Source organism: Centruroides sculpturatus, unplaced genomic scaffold (assembly GCF_000671375.1).
Source record: "Centruroides sculpturatus isolate CEXI.00-Female unplaced genomic scaffold, Cexi_2.0 scaffold48, whole genome shotgun sequence".
Lineage (NCBI taxonomy): Eukaryota > Metazoa > Arthropoda > Arachnida > Scorpiones > Buthidae > Centruroides > Centruroides sculpturatus.
This window is the reverse complement of record NW_019384294.1, coordinates 510,904-532,677: the sequence shown is the minus strand read 5'-3', so window position 1 is coordinate 532,677 and position 21,774 is coordinate 510,904. Positions and strand designations below refer to the sequence as shown.

Genomic DNA, 21,774 nt, shown 5'->3' with positions numbered 1-21,774 from the left:
GATTTTTCACTATTACTTCTGAAAAGAGAGTCATCCTATAATTATAAAATGCTTTCTTATGAACAAAATTAATCTATTGTGTATATTAACTTAATAATAATAATAATGTTAGATCCTATACAATACCGGATGATAGTAAAGCCCCTATTCAACGCTGTCTAGAGCAGTTGAAATGCAACCAAATCTGGTACAATGATATATTATAACTTACGAAAGACATTCCATTAAAAACTATTAGTACCAGAATTCGCCACTGTGGCATTTACGGTGCTACAAGGAACAAACATTTATTACTGTAAAGACATTCGTACTATGTAGAGACCTTAGAAATTAATAGGATACTACCCAATATGGTCTCTATTCTGAAGGTGTAAATCTTCAAGGCGAACAATGACCGACTATAATTGATTCCCTGGGATGCTCCTCATTCAGTGTAATAATGCCTTTCAAGGTTGCCAAATTTGTAAATTTTCTCGATAAACCACACAACCAAAAATCATACAGATTAAGATCACACGACTTGCAGCGCCAAAAGTGCCAAAGTGGCAAGTTTTAGTACTAATTTCTGTACGGAAATATCTTCTCCACATACTGAAATATCACCATACTAGATTTAAATGCATTTAACCTACTAAATATCTATCTAGACAGCATTGAATAGGAGTCTTTAATTACGAACACCTGTATAGAATGAATTTTACTAAGCTAATATAAAATATTTTATATCTTTAATTTCTTTTAAATCTTTATAGATATATGTTATATTCTGTATACTACAAGTTCATTTTTTTATGTATTTTTTGCACAGAAATCCCACTAAATGAATTGTAAAGCTTATAGNGTGAAAGATTAGAAATATGGAAACTGTAATAAACTCATTGATGACAAGAGATGATGAATGCATTGATGTTAATGGACAACACTTTAGACAATTGTTTTACTTGGCTAGATATTATATTCTGCACATATATTAAATTTTTCTATTTTAATATCGGATTTTTCACTATTACTTCTGAAAAGAGAGTCATCCTATAATTATAAAATGCTTTCTTATGAACAAAATTAATCTATTGTGTATATTAACTTAATAATAATAATAATGTTAGATCCTATACAATACCGGATGATAGTAAAGCCCCTATTCAACGCTGTCTAGAGCAGTTGAAATGCAACCAAATCTGGTACAATGATATATTATAACTTACGAAAGACATTCCATTAAAAACTATTAGTACCAGAATTCGCCACTGTGGCATTTACGGTGCTACAAGGAACAAACATTTATTACTGTAAAGACATTCGTACTATGTAGAGACCTTAGAAATTAATAGGATACTACCCAATATGGTCTCTATTCTGAAGGTGTAAATCTTCAAGGCGAACAATGACCGACTATAATTGATTCCCTGGGATGCTCCTCATTCAGTGTAATAATGCCTTTCAAGGTTGCCAAATTTGTAAATTTTCTCGATAAACCACACAACCAAAAATCATACAGATTAAGATCACACGACTTGCAGCGCCAAAAGTGCCAAAGTGGCAAGTTTTAGTACTAATTTCTGTACGGAAATATCTTCTCCACATACTGAAATATCACCATACTAGATTTAAATGCATTTAACCTACTAAATATCTATCTAGACAGCATTGAATAGGAGTCTTTAATTACGAACACCTGTATAGAATGAATTTTACTAAGCTAATATAAAATATTTTATATCTTTAATTTCTTTTAAATCTTTATAGATATATGTTATATTCTGTATACTACAAGTTCATTTTTTTATGTATTTTTTCTTTATACTTCATATTAATATTCTTATATTTTACAATTATTGCCAGAGGACATGATATCGTATATTAAATAAATAATTAAATAATTATTTAGAATTTATACAGTAAAAAATATAATTTTATGTCTCTAAATTAAATTATATTTATTATTTTTGAAATTGTTTAATTTAAAGATTTTTTAAGATAATTTTTATACATAAAATAACTTTAAATTGATTAAAATTATTCATAAAATTTTAAGTCATTTTCTAAACTATCTGAATTTATTTACATATTTATTATGTTTAAAAAAATTGAATACTGCGATAATAAAATGAGATAATTTCAAATTTTATGAATAATTTTAATCAATTTAAGATTATTTTATTTTTAAAAATAAGAGCAATATTCTTACTTTAAAATTTGAAGATTATCAAGCAAATATTGCTTAAAACTAAATATTAGCATGCAGATTTTAACCTAATTATGCAAAATACATAAATTTAACGAAATGTAATTTGTAAAAGTGAATATATATGTACCAATTTCTACCAATAACAAATCGGAAATTAATTTTCTAATTATCAATTCAATAAATTGATATCCTACCGGTTGGAAAATCCTATTAATCTAATGATATCACATAACATACTAAATTTAGTATATCCAATTTAATTTTTGAAAAAAATCTCAATAATTTTTTAAATAAATAATAAAAATATTTATTTATTTAATATTATTTCTAAATATACTTCATAAAAGAATTTCTCAACAGCTCGACTTTAATTAAATTTGTCAAATTTAATTATAATCATAATCAAAATTTAGAAGATTATTATTCAATTTTGATTTACGTTTTGTTTATATTAAACTAACTTAAGTTACAATTCTCTTTAGTAATTTACGCATAAATTTTACAAGTTGACAGTACTAAACATTACAAATATTTTATTTTACACGTTAATTTATACGATAAAGTATTCGCTAAGTTATACATGTACCCAGAACATAAATAATAAAGAGAAGATGTATGAGAAAATAAATGGTGTTACTATAAGAAGAGAATCCATTTATAGATTTATACGTGATATTTTAGCAAAGGAATCGAATTTTATAACTTAAAGGTAGCAATTTTCTCTAGCAATATAAGTCTTCCTTTATACTAAAACAGATACTTCAACTTTACTTCAGTTCAATGATCATTTCTTATCGCCCGCTCCAAGCTCTATTTTGCTTAGGAATTTTTTAGCTTATGCTTTTTAAGATTTACTATAAAAATTCTTTATAATATAAATTAGACTAAATTATTTTCTATACTCTTATTAGCATTTAAATATGTTCTTTAATTATTAACTAAATAAAACTTAAACGATCAAAAATTATTGTGACAATCGTAACAATGACGGTCTATTAAAATATATGCTCGCGATCTCAAATTAATTTTATCTTGCCCTGTACAGTACATCATACTTTTCCTGATAACACCAGTCATCATTCTGGGGAAAATTTTTGAATTGAAATCACGTGACTTTCAGTCTGGACCGGAAACGATCAAAAATTATTGTGACAATCGTAACAATGACGGTCTATTAAAATATATGCTCGCGATCTCAAATTAATTTTATCTTGCCCTGTACAGTACATCATACTTTTCCTGATAACACCAGTCATCATTCTGGGGAAAATTTTTGAATTGAAATCACGTGACTTTCAGTCTGGACCGGAAACGATCAAAAATTATTGTGACAATCGTAACAATGACGGTCTATTAAAATATATGCTCGCGATCTCAAATTAATTTTATCTTGCCCTGTACAGTACATCATACTTTTCCTGATAACACCAGTCATCATTCTGGGGAAAATTTTTGAATTGAAATCACGTGACTTTCAGTCTGGACCGGAAGTCGTATTTAGTTAATCGGGGCCTGCTGTCTCTAAGCTTTTCATATCTGGTCTCGATTATCTAACACCCTTCTCGAGATTAAAGAAGGATAGATGGACAGACAGTGGAAATCTATAGGCCCAATGAAGACTCCGTTACAATGAGAACCAACAGAGCCATTTTGCTCGGTCCTCGCTCGTACAAATGCCTCAAAAATATTTGTTTACAAATGATTCATTTAATAACAGTCTTATATATTAAGAAAAAAACTTTATTTATAGCATAATATAATTTTTAGCACGTTTTTTAATATACTAAGCGGTGAAAGATAGGGTCTGAGAGGTTCTGTATAAATGCTGTTTAGTTTAGTAATTTAAAATACAGTATAGTCAAACTTTGATATAATTACTCTTTTGCTAAGTAGTAATTATTACATAAAGAAAATAATTTTTCTGTCGTTTATTGCGCTCAGATTCTGAAAAATTGGAAAGTTTATTAAACAAAATTATTATTGTGAAGATTTTCCTTTAATATTATGCTTCAACTTTTAATTAGACCCGTTAGTTTTGAAATGAATAAAGTTTTCGGTAGTAATAACACCAAGAGATGAAGAGGAAGGTAATATAAAAGAATCAAATAAACAAACAAAAGAATAAGATTTTAATTTTCTCCTTCAAAGGTATAGTTAAAATAATTGGATAATATATATATGTACATGTATATAGAAAATGAATAAAAGTTGAAAAAGATTGGATTTCGTTGAAAGAAATTAATAGAACGAACTAAAATCTCCTTTTCAATGATTTAAAAATAACGGTAGTGGAAAATGATTTATTTTTTTATAAATAGAAGTTTTCGGAATAACTTTTTCGTTCAATATTCTTAAATAAAATCGAAGTTGCTTAACGCATCGTATGAATTTAATATTAAAATAATGTGCTTTATAATGGAAAGTATACAAGAGAAAGACTAGCGCATAGGGGCGAGGTAATTATAAAATGAGAATCGACGAGGTTCATACAATATTATTTTAAATATTTTACTTGATAGAAAGAATTTATTCAGTTAAAAATATATAGAATTATAAATGTTATAAAAGTTAGGTTCTCGTAATTTACGAAGCGAAGCAAATTGGATAGTTTGCATGACATTTCATACGGTTTGTTAAAATTTTAAAATATTTTAACTTGTAGCAAAGATACAACAAATTTTAAATTGTTCGTCTAATAAGAAGCTAGAAAAAGTAGTAATTGTATCTTTTGCTCTCTAACTACTTCAAGTTTTCAGAAATTAATATGAAAAACCCTTCGCAACAATTTGTGTACCATTCCTTCCTTTGTCAAACAGCTCATGGCAATAAAATTATGGAACATTATAAAAATTAGCCATAATATACATAAAATTCTAATATTATTTAAAATATCTTGAATTTAATTGAGAAATTTCCATAAACAAAATTTATCTGTTGCAATGCGTACGTGTGTTCTTCAATATAGGAGTTATGAGGAGAAGGGGCAAGATAACGCAGACTCTCTCCTTATTATTTCGAGTGTTCAGTAATTAGTATGAATGACTCTTTTCTGCATCGTCTTCATTTTCTTTGAGTATACAATGAAAAAAAATCATTATTTTTCTTTATTTTATAAATTGCAAATGCCATTTTTAATAATATGATATTAATTTAATGATCGTACGATTGGAAGTTTATATAGAAATTTGTTGAAAAATTTTTATTGCAATTATTTTTAACAATTTCTTGTTTTAGATTTATATAATTTATATGTCTTTAAATCATAATATAAATTGCACAGAGATAATTATTCCTTAAGAATTTATTTTTGTAATATTTATAAAAATTGTAAATTTTCCTCATAATATGCAGTGTTACATATGCTATTACTTTGCATAGTATTAAAAATATTTATAATTTACCCTATAATAAACATTGATATGTATCTATGTCGCGTTACAGTGACGAATCCTTTGAGTGAATTATCATCCTCGTCTTCCTCAGTTTATCTAGAGAAAGAGGAATAGAAGAAATGATGATGAATCTGCCCATTCGTTTCAACTCTATGTTTAAAGTTATTTTTTAAAGTTATTTTATTTACTTTTTGATGAGGATCTATATAACTTAATTCAAAAACTTACAGTCAAACCTACGTTCTTCGGATAAAACTGATTTTATTCAAGAAACATAAACTCACTAATATTCTCAATTTTGCCATTTTGACTCGAGATACACGTATATCTCGAGTAGGAAGTGTAATACAGAGATAGGTTTGCTGCATTTTATAGATAAAGGAGCAAGGAATAGTAGTTTATGGTTCGTTTTTAATTCGAAAATTTTTTGTACTAAGTTTTCAAATGTTCAAAGTTAAATAAGTCAAACCATCCCACCTTCGATTTCGCTCATTTCACATATTTACTCTTGCTATATTGAACGACAAAATTTGGTGGTAGTAATTTTTCATTTAAGGGAGAAAAGTCGAGTCAAAGTTTTGGTTTGTTACCTGTACGAAGCATATGGTGTGCTTGACGTCAGTTTACAGGCCCAAGAGCTTGGTTTAATAATTGTACACGGAATGAATAAGCATAGGAACAGTGAAATGACTCATTACTAATAATTAATAATAGTTCATTCCGTTGTAATTCGCTAGATTGTAACAAGTTATTAGTAAGGGTCGAATTTGTATGCACGCATGTTTTAATGTTGAAACCTCGATATAAATACAATTTAAATACAAAGTGAATCAAATTAAGGTTGTCAGATAATGCAGAATATATAAACTCATATCGAGTTTGGTTTGACCGATATGGATTAAACAGCAAAAACTTATACTTAATAGCTACGAAAGTGTGAAGAGGAGCTTGGATCCAAGATATTTGAAACAGATAAAATAATATTTACAAATCGTTTTTTTACTAAAAAAAATGGCTTCAAATGTCTCAGCATGTTGAAATATCCTTACAACAGCACAAACATAAAGCGTCAAAAACGAGCTGAAACAGCAATAGATCACAGGTAAGCTCTAGTTGCACTTCAACTTTAGTATAGTTCATGCTATTGGTTGGAAACGAAATATTACTATCGAATTCGATACTAAATTTATAATTAATTGATAACTTAATAAGAACGTTTTCTCATTTATTATATACAGCACAATGCTATAAACAAAACTGTACTTCTTTAAACCAACGACGTAACCATAGGAGAAGGGAAATTAAATTGACATTGTCATTTCTCATATAACATTGTATACTGTATTTAGTAACAAATTCAATAATTATTGATTAGATAACGTAGAAAGTTATGAGATTTTATTCATAATTGACCTGATTGCGCACATTCCTATATAAAACATTATTTTAATACGTGTAACGTCATAATTTTCAAATCCCTTGTGCCATTTATTTTCTCATGTCTCCCACCTAAATGTCTATTACGTTACACTTTTTAGTGTGACATAATAGTAAGATTTGCTTGCAAACAGAAGTAAAATACATGCACATCTCAGCCTATGAATTTTAAGTGTATAATAGTGACACAACATGCATATTTTAGGTATTTTTAACGCTCATAAAGCGGTGCACAACTGGCGTTTTTAGTACATATGTATGCGTGGATATTGAGATTTTAAATGCATATAAATTCGGCCCTTAGTTATTACGAATTGAATAAATTTCATTATAAAAAATATATTAAGAAAACAATAAAATTCATCAATCTTATAGAATTTTCAAGTAAAAATATTGGGACTGTTATAAAATAATGAAATTTGTTTTTAAGATACGTTTATATGAATTTTTGAAAAATATATTCAGTTTCCATAATAAAATTACTTGCATCAGGTGAATATCGAATACGATTAGTGTATACGTAAAATCAAATTAGCGTTAAGTGTTTCTCTTATAAGATTTATTAACTATAGATCTTCGAAGTAGATACATCATTACGTAGGGGAGGATAGAAGAAGCATGTTACTTTCCTTAACCAAAACTAAAATATAATTATCTTTTTTACTGAATTGTATTTTTATATACCTTAAGATTTATTTACCAAAATTCATGCATTAGCCAATTCCTAATGCTCCCTTATGATGATACCCGGATACGCTACTGGTTACAAGAACCTAGTAATATCGCTGGGGCTTTCAATGCATGCACAATTATCATTATATCAGTTAATGTTACGACCCTAATAAAACTTAATAACTTAAAAATCAGCTGAAATATGTTCGTATTATATTCTACATAAAAATTATCGATAATTTCTCTATATAGATGCGTAGATGCTTCTCTGATTATATATATTTGTAAGAAAAGTAAAACTGTATTTGCAAATTAAATAAATACAGTCAATTAAATTTATTCTGGTTATAAAGCTTAACCATTAGGGAATAAATGAGACAAGCCATGCGAATTATATTTTCTACATAGTTCTATATTCTACCAGTGTAATGAGAAATTCAAATTTTCTTCCTTATAATAAGGAAGGAAAATAGACTCAAGAAATCAAAATCTAGCTAAAATTTGGATTTTTTTTCAATATATACTTTGTATCTAGTACAAAAATCATTTAGAATAAACACATCTTATAATATAAATTCCTTCTTCTAGTTCTAAATTTGCTATTAGAGGCGACAATAGCGCTATCGTGATTACTTCTGAAGTCTAAAACGCAATTGTTACTGAACTGTAGTTATTACCTTATAAATGAGACCAGTTAACAGAATAATTTGCTCGCTATTTACACGCTTTTATAACATCTTTAATGATTTAATAAATTTTACAAGAATTTTAACAATTTATTATGATGCGAAGTATTATAAACAGGAATTTCAAGTAAATATAAATGATTGAAATTATTTTAGAAACTATTTTCATATATATTTTTTACTTTACGAAAATTACTTCTACTTTAATTTTCATTAGAATCTTTAAACCAAAACCAGGTTTTAAGATAACATATAAAATTTCAAAATTCTCACTGTCGTCCGTCTGTCTGGCCTTCCTTAATCTGAAGAATAGCGTTAGATAGATGAAAGCAGAAACTAGATATAGAAAGCTTAGGGGAAGAAGGCCTCGATTAATTTTATAAAAACTTCTGGGCTAAACCGAAAATCACGTTATCTCAATTAAAACATTTTCCCCCAGAACAGAGTTACATAGATGACAGGCATGACTCTGCTGTTACTAGGAAAAGTATGATGTACAGGGGCAAGAGTTCGCGATCGAGAGCNACTTGTTGGATGTCACATTATACAAGAATAAATCCACGAAGATTAAATAATCCGTCGTTATATATATATAAGTTTTAATAAATTTGACATTTTTCTCTTAAAAAAATTAATGTCAGAATAAAATTCTGTGAAGAATCCTTCTTGGAAAACAGAAAACATAACATGTAGATGCGTATACAGTAAACACTTGTGACAAGAAACAACATGGTTCAACCACGTTTAAATATATATATATAGTAATATTTTAAATGTAACTTTTGTAATTAATTAAAGTAACTAAATAGCACATTTTGTATGAAAGCTTTCTAATTAATTCGAAAACATTATTGCTTTCGTTTTAACTGTCTAGTCTTGTTTGTAAGCAATTTATCGATTATTTCTACACGGATTATCCTATAGAGATAATAGGATTAGAGCAAAATTTTTGAAAGATGTTCAGATTAGGATAGAACCTAGGCATTAAACATAATCCAAGCTGTCAAAGTACTGTGTTAAAATGATTATCTGATTAAAAGCAATATCTATACTAACCGATGGTAGCTAGGGACTTAGAAAATTTTCAAAAATGTCAAAAGTTATATAAAAGATATTTTAATATTTTTTTATATAACCTTTTTTTTGTTATAAACTCTTTCAATTATGAATTTCTGTACGTAAATCCATCAAATCAATAATGCTTTTCTAACAAAGTTTTAGAGGTTTATAGATTAAACAGTTTTAACTTTTAATAAATGCAATTTAGATTTTTTAAAATAATCTACCGCGTGATATTTTAGTTATAACAATGAATAAATTTATTAAATAGTAATACATGCATGCAATATTTAAAATTTCTATGTAGAAAATGAGTATCAGAGATCATCTATCGATCGCATTTATTAATAATTTATTTATATTTTTTAAAGCGTTGCTAACATATATTTTATCAAGATTATCATCAAATAATTTATAAATAAATTGGCATAAGAGTGAAGAATTAAATTCGATACAATTTAAATAAATCATAAGTAAAATGTATATTTGATTTACGCTGTTCTAATTTGTTATATATAAAAGTATATTTTACAATGTACCATTGAAAAATATCAATATAATATATTAATAAACATTTTCATATCTAAGAAATGTTCTGTGTATAAAAGCTATAGTTAATTAGTTATGTATATTATACAAGAACATACTTGACTAAACTGGGCCAAACACCGATAGATATAAAGATAAATAAATAAATATAAAGTAAATAAAACAAAGAAGTTAATGACTAACAAGGTACAAATACATGTACTGTGCAAGTCTATGAGGCTTGCACAGAAATCCCACTAAATGAATTGTAAAGCTTATAGTGCGTTGATCATCATGTAATTTTTAAGATGTAATACATAAACGATATTATAAGTAAATATCAGCAATAACAATAATTATTTTAAATAATTTTAATACACTTAAATTTTAAAAAATATCAAATTCGTTGTTTTTCGAGATTGGGAGTGAGGAATATAAAGGTGGCTCCATCTCACAATCCCTATATTACAGTGTATTTACATACACATCATGATTAAATTCTACATTTGGTTATGTTTATCGGGTTATAGGATGGGAAGATAGTAGAGTGAGGCCATCCCCTAAGACGTCATCAAAATGTATTGTCATTGGACTTAGGTATCTCCTCAAGGTTTTATCCTTCCATCTTAATTAGATGTGGACAAAATCTGAATTGCACGATTTTTGACATAATACAAAGCAAGTTAAATAAAAGTGTTTAATAATAATAATACTTTAATAGTTTATTAACATGCTTTATTGTATCATGTTTCATTGTATAAAAAGAATTCTATAAAATGAATATTTTCCTGTATAATCCTGAATAAAAATTTATTGTAATTTTTAAATAATCATCTATGATATTTTAAAAATATTTAATAAAAAAGAAGGATTCAAAATTTATATTTAAAAATTACATTTTTTAAATTGAAATATATAATTTCGTTTACATAACTAAGTCCATTATTACGTAACAATCTTTATAAAAATATTTTCCGATGATATCTAACGAACATTGAAGAGAACAACCTATGTTTACAGGAATTTTCCTTATTACAATTTATTATTTACAACATTATTTTCCAATTAGTGTTTGGCTATCCGTCCAAAAAAATAAGAAAAAACAAACAATTCTCCTAAGTTATTTTCGTGGTCGTCTACAATGTTAAAAGGAGTTGTTCCAAATAAAAACGGCTGAGAAACATTGGTTTACTGGAATTATCTTCTAAGACTATGGTAAGCTTATATTCTTACACTTTATCCGGTATTGGTCCACTACAACAATTTTATTTTTTAACTTTTATAAATCTATCAATTCTACTTCAATTCTTCTTAGTTTCTTACCGTTAAAATAATAAATAAATTGAAGTAAATATTGTAAGAAATTTAAAAATGTATATAAAAAATAAATTATTTAAATATTTAATCAATTTACTAGTAATTAATTACTGGGGAAAAATAATAACGTAAAAGAAAGTAAAATTCATTAGTTAAAAATGTAAACAATAAATTATTCTGAAGCAAGCTTATAAACACATTTTATACTTCTATGACCAGAAGGAAATTGGATTAACTTAAACTGGATAGAAAAGACATTCGTTTATCTTGATAGACACAGTTGAGAAAATTTCTCATTGATCAATGAAATTTTATGACATTGCAAACTAAATCTAAGCATAATAAATATTGTTATAATATCGATCAAACTTTATGTATTAATTTAAGTTTTTACGCATTTAGATCCACATTTTTTAAAAATAAATTTAATGAAAAAATAAAAGTAAAGTAGTTTTTAGTTAATAGATAAGAACAATTACAGTAAAAAATTATCTCTTATTAAATTTAACTGTGAATATTTAAAGAGTGGTAGCTTCATTATCTCAATGATAAGTTAGAAATACTTAAAGTTTAAATAATTTTTCTTATTTTAATTGCTTTTTCATGTTTTAATTAAAATTTTTATTGGTCTTATTTCATTAAAACACTTTCACAATGTTATTTATTATACATAAAATNTTCCTTTAATATTATGCTTCAACTTTTAATTAGACCCGTTAGTTTTGAAATGAATAAAGTTTTCGGTAGTAATAACACCAAGAGATGAAGAGGAAGGTAATATAAAAGAATCAAATAAACAAACAAAAGAATAAGATTTTAATTTTCTCCTTCAAAGGTATAGTTAAAATAATTGGATAATATATATATGTACATGTATATAGAAAATGAATAAAAGTTGAAAAAGATTGGATTTCGTTGAAAGAAATTAATAGAACGAACTAAAATCTCCTTTTCAATGATTTAAAAATAACGGTAGTGGAAAATGATTTATTTTTTTATAAATAGAAGTTTTCGGAATAACTTTTTCGTTCAATATTCTTAAATAAAATCGAAGTTGCTTAACGCATCGTATGAATTTAATATTAAAATAATGTGCTTTATAATGGAAAGTATACAAGAGAAAGACTAGCGCATAGGGGCGAGGTAATTATAAACTGAGAATCGACGAGGTTCATACAATATTATTTTAAATATTTTACTTGATAGAAAGAATTTATTCAGTTAAAAATATATAGAATTATAAATGTTATAAAAGTTAGGTTCTCGTAATTTACGAAGCGAAGCAAATTGGATAGTTTGCATGACATTTCATACGGTTTGTTAAAATTTTAAAATATTTTAACTTGTAGCAAAGATACAACAAATTTTAAATTGTTCGTCTAATAAGAAGCTAGAAAAAGTAGTAATTGTATCTTTTGCTCTCTAACTACTTCAAGTTTTCAGAAATTAATATGAAAAACCCTTCGCAACAATTTGTGTACCATTCCTTCCTTTGTCAAACAGCTCATGGCAATAAAATTATGGAACATTATAAAAATTAGCCATAATATACATAAAATTCTAATATTATTTAAAATATCTTGAATTTAATTGAGAAATTTCCATAAACAAAATTTATCTGTTGCAATGCGTACGTGTGTTCTTCAATATAGGAGTTATGAGGAGAAGGGGCAAGATAACGCAGACTCTCTCCTTATTATTTCGAGTGTTCAGTAATTAGTATGAATGACTCTTTTCTGCATCGTCTTCATTTTCTTTGAGTATACAATGAAAAAAAATCATTATTTTTCTTTATTTCATAAATTGCAAATGCCATTTTTAATAATATGATATTAATTTAATGATCGTACGATTGGAAGTTTATATAGAAATTTGTTGAAAAATTTTTATTGCAATTATTTTTAACAATTTCTTGTTTTAGATTTATATAATTTATATGTCTTTAAATCATAATATAAATTGCACAGAGATAATTATTCCTTAAGAATTTATTTTTGTAATATTTATAAAAATTGTAAATTTTCCTCATAATATGCAGTGTTACATATGCTATTACTTTGCATAGTATTAAAAATATTTATAATTTACCCTATAATAAACATTGATATGTATCTATGTCGCGTTACAGTGACGAATCCTTTGAGTGAATTATCATCCTCGTCTTCCTCAGTTTATCTAGAGAAAGAGGAATAGAAGAAATGATGATGAATCTGCCCATTCGTTTCAACTCTATGTTTAAAGTTATTTTTTAAAGTTATTTTATTTACTTTTTGATGAGGATCTATATAACTTAATTCAAAAACTTACAGTCAAACCTACGTTCTTCGGATAAAACTGATTTTATTCAAGAAACATAAACTCACTAATATTCTCAATTTTGCCATTTTGACTCGAGATACACGTATATCTCGAGTAGGAAGTGTAATACAGAGATAGGTTTGCTGCATTTTATAGATAAAGGAGCAAGGAATAGTAGTTTATGGTTCGTTTTTAATTCGAAAATTTTTTGTACTAAGTTTTCAAATGTTCAAAGTTAAATAAGTCAAACCATCCCACCTTCGATTTCGCTCATTTCACATATTTACTCTTGCTATATTGAACGACAAAATTTGGTGGTAGTAATTTTTCATTTAAGGGAGAAAAGTCGAGTCAAAGTTTTGGTTTGTTACCTGTACGAAGCATATGGTGTGCTTGACGTCAGTTTACAGGCCCAAGAGCTTGGTTTAATAATTGTACACGGAATGAATAAGCATAGGAACAGTGAAATGACTCATTACTAATAATTAATAATAGTTCATTCCGTTGTAATTCGCTAGATTGTAACAAGTTATTAGTAAGGGTCGAATTTGTATGCACGCATGTTTTAATGTTGAAACCTCGATATAAATACAATTTAAATACAAAGTGAATCAAATTAAGGTTGTCAGATAATGCAGAATATATAAACTCATATCGAGTTTGGTTTGACCGATATGGATTAAACAGCAAAAACTTATACTTAATAGCTACGAAAGTGTGAAGAGGAGCTTGGATCCAAGATATTTGAAACAGATAAAATAATATTTACAAATCGTTTTTTTACTAAAAAAAATGGCTTCAAATGTCTCAGCATGTTGAAATATCCTTACAACAGCACAAACATAAAGCGTCAAAAACGAGCTGAAACAGCAATAGATCACAGGTAAGCTCTAGTTGCACTTCAACTTTAGTATAGTTCATGCTATTGGTTGGAAACGAAATATTACTATCGAATTCGATACTAAATTTATAATTAATTGATAACTTAATAAGAACGTTTTCTCATTTATTATATACAGCACAATGCTATAAACAAAACTGTACTTCTTTAAACCAACGACGTAACCATAGGAGAAGGGAAATTAAATTGACATTGTCATTTCTCATATAACATTGTATACTGTATTTAGTAACAAATTCAATAATTATTGATTAGATAACGTAGAAAGTTATGAGATTTTATTCATAATTGACCTGATTGCGCACATTCCTATATAAAACATTATTTTAATACGTGTAACGTCATAATTTTCAAATCCCTTGTGCCATTTATTTTCTCATGTCTCCCACCTAAATGTCTATTACGTTACACTTTTTAGTGTGACATAATAGTAAGATTTGCTTGCAAACAGAAGTAAAATACATGCACATCTCAGCCTATGAATTTTAAGTGTATAATAGTGACACAACATGCATATTTTAGGTATTTTTAACGCTCATAAAGCGGTGCACAACTGGCGTTTTTAGTACATATGTATGCGTGGATATTGAGATTTTAAATGCATATAAATTCGGCCCTTAGTTATTACGAATTGAATAAATTTCATTATAAAAAATATATTAAGAAAACAATAAAATTCATCAATCTTATAGAATTTTCAAGTAAAAATATTGGGACTGTTATAAAATAATGAAATTTGTTTTTAAGATACGTTTATATGAATTTTTGAAAAATATATTCAGTTTCCATAATAAAATTACTTGCATCAGGTGAATATCGAATACGATTAGTGTATACGTAAAATCAAATTAGCGTTAAGTGTTTCTCTTATAAGATTTATTAACTATAGATCTTCGAAGTAGATACATCATTACGTAGGGGAGGATAGAAGAAGCATGTTACTTTCCTTAACCAAAACTAAAATATAATTATCTTTTTTACTGAATTGTATTTTTATATACCTTAAGATTTATTTACCAAAATTCATGCATTAGCCAATTCCTAATGCTCCCTTATGATGATACCCGGATACGCTACTGGTTACAAGAACCTAGTAATATCGCTGGGGCTTTCAATGCATGCACAATTATCATTATATCAGTTAATGTTACGACCCTAATAAAACTTAATAACTTAAAAATCAGCTGAAATATGTTCGTATTATATTCTACATAAAAATTATCGATAATTTCTCTATATAGATGCGTAGATGCTTCTCTGATTATATATATTTGTAAGAAAAGTAAAACTGTATTTGCAAATTAAATAAATACAGTCAATTAAATTTATTCTGGTTATAAAGCTTAACCATTAGGGAATAAATGAGACAAGCCATGCGAATTATATTTTCTACATAGTTCTATATTCTACCAGTGTAATGAGAAATTCAAATTTTCTTCCTTATAATAAGGAAGGAAAATAGACTCAAGAAATCAAAATCTAGCTAAAATTTGGATTTTTTTTCAATATATACTTTGTATCTAGTACAAAAATCATTTAGAATAAACACATCTTATAATATAAATTCCTTCTTCTAGTTCTAAATTTGCTATTAGAGGCGACAATAGCGCTATCGTGATTACTTCTGAAGTCTAAAACGCAATTGTTACTGAACTGTAGTTATTACCTTATAAATGAGACCAGTTAACAGAATAATTTGCTCGCTATTTACACGCTTTTATAACATCTTTAATGATTTAATAAATTTTACAAGAATTTTAACAATTTATTATGATGCGAAGTATTATAAACAGGAATTTCAAGTAAATATAAATGATTGAAATTATTTTAGAAACTATTTTCATATATATTTTTTACTTTACGAAAATTACTTCTACTTTAATTTTCATTAGAATCTTTAAACCAAAACCAGGTTTTAAGATAACATATAAAATTTCAAAATTCTCACTGTCGTCCGTCTGTCTGGCCTTCCTTAATCTGAAGAATAGCGTTAGATAGATGAAAGCAGAAACTAGATATAGAAAGCTTAGGGGAAGAAGGCCTCGATTAATTTTATAAAAACTTCTGGGCTAAACCGAAAATCACGTTATCTCAATTAAAACATTTTCCCCCAGAACAGAGTTACATAGATGACAGGCATGACTCTGCTGTTACTAGGAAAAGTATGATGTACAGGGGCAAGAGTTCGCGATCGAGAGCGTATATTTTAAATTAAATAAATTTAAAATAATTAAAAATTATAGCCCGGCAATTATTAATTATTAATTATTGTGACGATGCCAAAAATTATTGTGACGATGTCACAATAATTTTTGCTTTTTATATGTATGCTTTTATACATTTTTAAAATATTTTATAATGTTTTTTATTAGTAAAGCCGATATTAATTACATAAATTAAATTAAAATTTTAAAAATTTCTCAAGATAAACTCGAAACATATGTTATATTTATAGTGAAATTTGTTGTTTATATTACATGATAGAAGTCATTTTACACGTAATGTAACAATATTATCCGAACTCTATAACAGTTTTAATGATATTTATAGTGTTAAAGTAAATCATGCGTATATAAATGAGCTCTCGGAATAGCTTACAATGATCTATACACATTATAACATGGATGAATTCCTTGATAATTGTGGTTTACATGCATGATAATCATCTTATACAACAGTCAATTCGTAAGCATTACATTATATATAACATAAACTGTACATAAAACTTCACTTTATATTTAAATTACACAAAATTTTAATGTATATAAGTATTAATTTTAATTAATTTCGAAATAATTTAGCTTATATATTATTATCGAATAAATAATATAAATCATTTTAATGAACTCAATGAACTTCTTGATCTTATCATAAATTAACACGAAAGATTTAATTATAAATGATCCAAATACTTAAATTAGTAGAATATAAAAGCTAAGAGCTTCATTGTATTTTAATATTTACGAAAATAATTTATAATAAACATTTTCTAGTAATAAATATCTTGTTATAGAAGTTCAATAATCGGTTGCTTCAGGTGAAAACCTAAAGCATCTCATAATGAATATCCTATAATGAAAACTATTTACTTTTAATTTAAATTATCTACAGTATAAGCTATAAATTATTTAATAATTTTCACAGAAATATCTTCGATATTCCATTATTTAATTTATTTTTCGGCATGTTAATTAAAATTTCTCAACTTTTAATGTCTATTCACTTAATCATAGAGTTCCTATAAACGTATAATTATAGTAATATATAATAAATGTATAATTAGATATTTTAGACATTATTTAAAGTTGTAAAACACCTTAAATGCATTTCATATAAAATATTAAAATGTTATAAACTTACTTCAGAAAGAATTCTGTGCATTAAATATTTAATTATCTAAATTTTATACATAGAAAAAAATTGAAATTCTTTAAAATTATGGTGTAAAGGTAGATTTATTTATTTATTTATAAAATTAAATTCAAAAATTACCGTAGCAAATACATTTGATATGAAATTTTAACCTATTATTGAGAAACTTTGCTACAGTATTCATATTAAATGTTAAAATATTTAAATTCTAGATATAAAAAAAGTTTATATTTTTTGAAATTACAGGTTTAAAAACTACATTTATTTAATTAAAAATTAATTATTTATATGAATAAGAAGACACGAAACAAAAAGAATTTTAACTTAAACAATAAATAACTAAGATATACTTTTAATGAAACGACTTACAATAAAATAATATATTTTTATTTTTGAAAATATAAATGTTCATTTGTTGTTATTATTATTATTTTTATTTTTTTCAATATTATCAAATTACTTATTATTTAAATTTCTCTTAGAAATTTAAAGCTTAATTTTTTCTTCCTTCTAATTGAAGATTTTCGTTTTAAAAAACGTATTTTTCTACATCATTATTGAAACTTTCATAGGGAATATTAAATATTATCTTATTTATATTCGTTTACTTTAGTGACTTTACATCAATTTACTCAACTTTCATCGAATGTATGTAATTTTTTTTTTATTTCTTTAAATCAATTTCTCTTCATTTGTTCGTATCCTCTTTTATAACACTTGCAACAATCTTAACTTTAATAATATTAAACTTTTAAAATTTATGAGTTCAAGGGGTTGTCTCTTGATTATTTATTTAAATGTTTCAAATTTCACTTATTTATCTTTCTAGAAAATTAAAATAGCAATTTTTCGACAAAAACTGAATTGATAATCTAAGTCGCTACTTAAGCATATGTCAAAACATAATTCCTACTTTCATAATAACTGTAGCTCAGTTTACGAATTTTTCAGAGATTTAATTAAAAAAATCTTTGAATTTTAAAATATGCAAACGAATTGAAGAAATAAATTTAAGAAAATTAATTCAAATATTATAGGAAATTCTTGTTTTTCTTCTTTGTTTTTTTTTTGTTGGTCTAAGAGAATAATTAGAATAATTATAAAGTTAATTAAATCAAGAAACTAAGGAAAAAAAAATAAAGTAAAGAGAAAACAATTTATTCTCATTGACTTGTTGTAAAAATGTTAATTGACTTATTACATTGTACATTAGAAATTTTTACATTATTATTCGATATCTTTTGTTTATTTTCATACTGTTAAAGAATTTCGTATAATATTATAACAAATTACCTTGATGTTGTTAATGATTAATATATATTTAAAAAAAATAATATAAGTAAATATTTAAAGGCTAGAACAATATGAAACTATTCAATATTTTTAATACTAATTACATTATAAATTTCTGTCAAATTTTATTATAAAATATTTAATTTTTCATCGCTATTAGGTATACACATTTAAAAAAAATTGTCACACACAGAGTGTGACACACCTCAAAATCTTGGTATGAAGCCCTCTCAATATGGATAGAGAAACATTATTAATCCCTTAGTAGATCCCTTTGTTTTTTTTTTAAATAAATAAAATACATAGAATGATTTTATATTAATTAATATCAGTTTGAATGTAATTTTTGATAGTAAAACTAACGTTAACTTATGGGCGTAGAGACCACTACGCCCTAAGAAATTAGGGGCCACTACGGTCCCAAGTTTTTCTTTAGACCAGGGGAAAAACTCCAACTTCCCTTTCTCTGCAGCCCTTATAACACAATATAAAATAAAAATCTATAGATTAAAACGTTTTAAAATAACCATATAAATTAAAATTTTTAAATAAGTAATTAACAATTTGACTGTTAATCTTTCAAATCGAACTAATAGCAATTTTATAGAAATTTGCAAGAACAATTAAAGTAATTAATTATACACGAAGTATAGGCCTATATTATATTGTACATACATATATAAACACGCACTCATAATACATGAACACATACATAAATACAAATGAATAAATATGAAAATTTAACTAAATTTTCGTAGTATAACACTAAAAAAATAACATAACTAAGAAGTAATGTTACACAATTTTGTGTTTTTTTAGTATTACACCATGAAAACAAATGACATATACTATGTGATAGTTATATTATCAGACTTTTTAATTATAAATGATTAAAATTAATGATTTTATTTACGTAAATATATTAAATTAAACACACTGTTCTAAATAAATGCATCGAAAAATATTAAAAATTTTAAATTAATTTTGCATAATATTTTATAATTTGCACAATGTTAAATTTTAAATGATATTATTTTTTATATTATTAAAGTTATTTAGTTTATCATTATTTAAAATAATTTATATAAAAATGCAAAAATAAGTAAATTAAACTAATTGTCAATGCTAATTTTTACAGAGAGTTTTAAATAATTTTGTAAAATAATTTAAAACTTTTTTATATAATTAATTTAATTTTTTTATTGCTTATATACACTTTGTTTTTAAATTTATCGTTGAAAAATATTTACATTTATCAAGATAAATTGTTATTAATTAACTTTTTAAGCAATAATTTTATAATCCTTCCATAATTATAAAACCGTCCAAAAATAAACAAAACTAATACATCTAAATAAAAATATTTTAACCGTTAATTAATTTGTTATTAAAGTTTAAAAAATTCTGTTTACACAGATTAAAATTTAAACTGCAGAATGTAAACATCATTTAAAAACGAACAAAAATAAATCAAATTAACATTTAAAACATTTATTTAAAAAGGAAAAAAATGTTTAATTTTTAAAATTAATTTTACGTCACTGTTTATTAATTGTATTTATATAAAATAAGATTTTTTTTAATTTAAAAAAAAATTAGAAGAATCTTACCATCTAGACTTTGTATTTTGGCAGTTGATGGTTCTTTTACAGGTTGAGGCGAGACGTGTATTTCTGTAAAAACATTTATTTATTTTAAATATTAAAACACTTAACTAATATATAATTTATTCATTAAAAATTTCATTAAATTTGTTTAGATCCTAAAATTATAATAGCGTTTTATCCTCGTAAAATATTCTCAAAGAAGCGACCGCAAAATGGTTTCCAAGTTTCATAAAAGAAGTTAAATCCCTCAACAGTAATTTTGTCGATATTCCCATCGTGTTAAATAACAGAGGATGAATAACTTGCAAGCATAGATATCCCTTGGGGTATCTTATTAAACCGAATATGTGTCGTGTTATATTCTAGTCTGAGACATTGCCGTTGGCATCTGTGACAGTTTAATGGAGATGCACAGAACCACTTATCTTGTAGATGTGGTGAGAAGGCAAATTAAAAACATGTTAAACTGTCTAACAACTCACATTGACCTTCAAACAAAATCAGATAACAAAGTTTTCTTACTTCTAATCATTATTATTGATTTCAATTACCTGTTATTTTATTTTATTTTAATTTTTTCCCTCCCTCCTTCCTGATTGGGGGGTCTTTAATTTTATCAAAAACTTTATAATTTAATTAATAATTTATAATATTTTATGATTTTCACAGTTATTTTATTAAGATATGTTGAGTTCTAATAATGTTTAAGAAAAATTATAAGTGAAACTTGATAGAAAAAAATTTCTGTAGAAGATTTTTCAGATACTTTTAATTAGTTTTTGATGAAAACACCCAAAGACAATTTTGTTTATCTCAAGACAAAATTTTAAATTATTATTTACTTTACAAAGTTGTAATATATTGTATCTGGCTCTCACTCTCTACACGTTAAACTTCTTTCTTTACTCTCATTTTTCTTTCAGAAAACGAGCTAATTAATCTTTTTTTTTATGACAGAAAACTCTTTTGGAAATATTCTAAAATTTTACAAATATATAAAAATATATTTTTTATTTTATTATTA

The 21,774-nt window shown here is 25.5% G+C and overlaps 1 protein-coding gene across 3 annotated transcripts in view; it reads right to left on the bottom strand.

The window, feature by feature from the left end:
- LOC111619377 (lachesin-like) overlaps window positions 1–21,774 on the bottom strand; it is a 66,901-nt gene that overhangs the window by 12,064 nt on the left and 33,063 nt on the right. For all 3 annotated transcript variants that reach the window (XM_023361236.1, XM_023361110.1, XM_023361181.1), the window contains one exon: window positions 20,754–20,816. In XM_023361236.1, coding sequence (XP_023217004.1) covers window positions 20,754–20,816 — 63 coding nt within the window. The remainder of the gene's footprint in view (window positions 1–20,753; window positions 20,817–21,774) is intronic.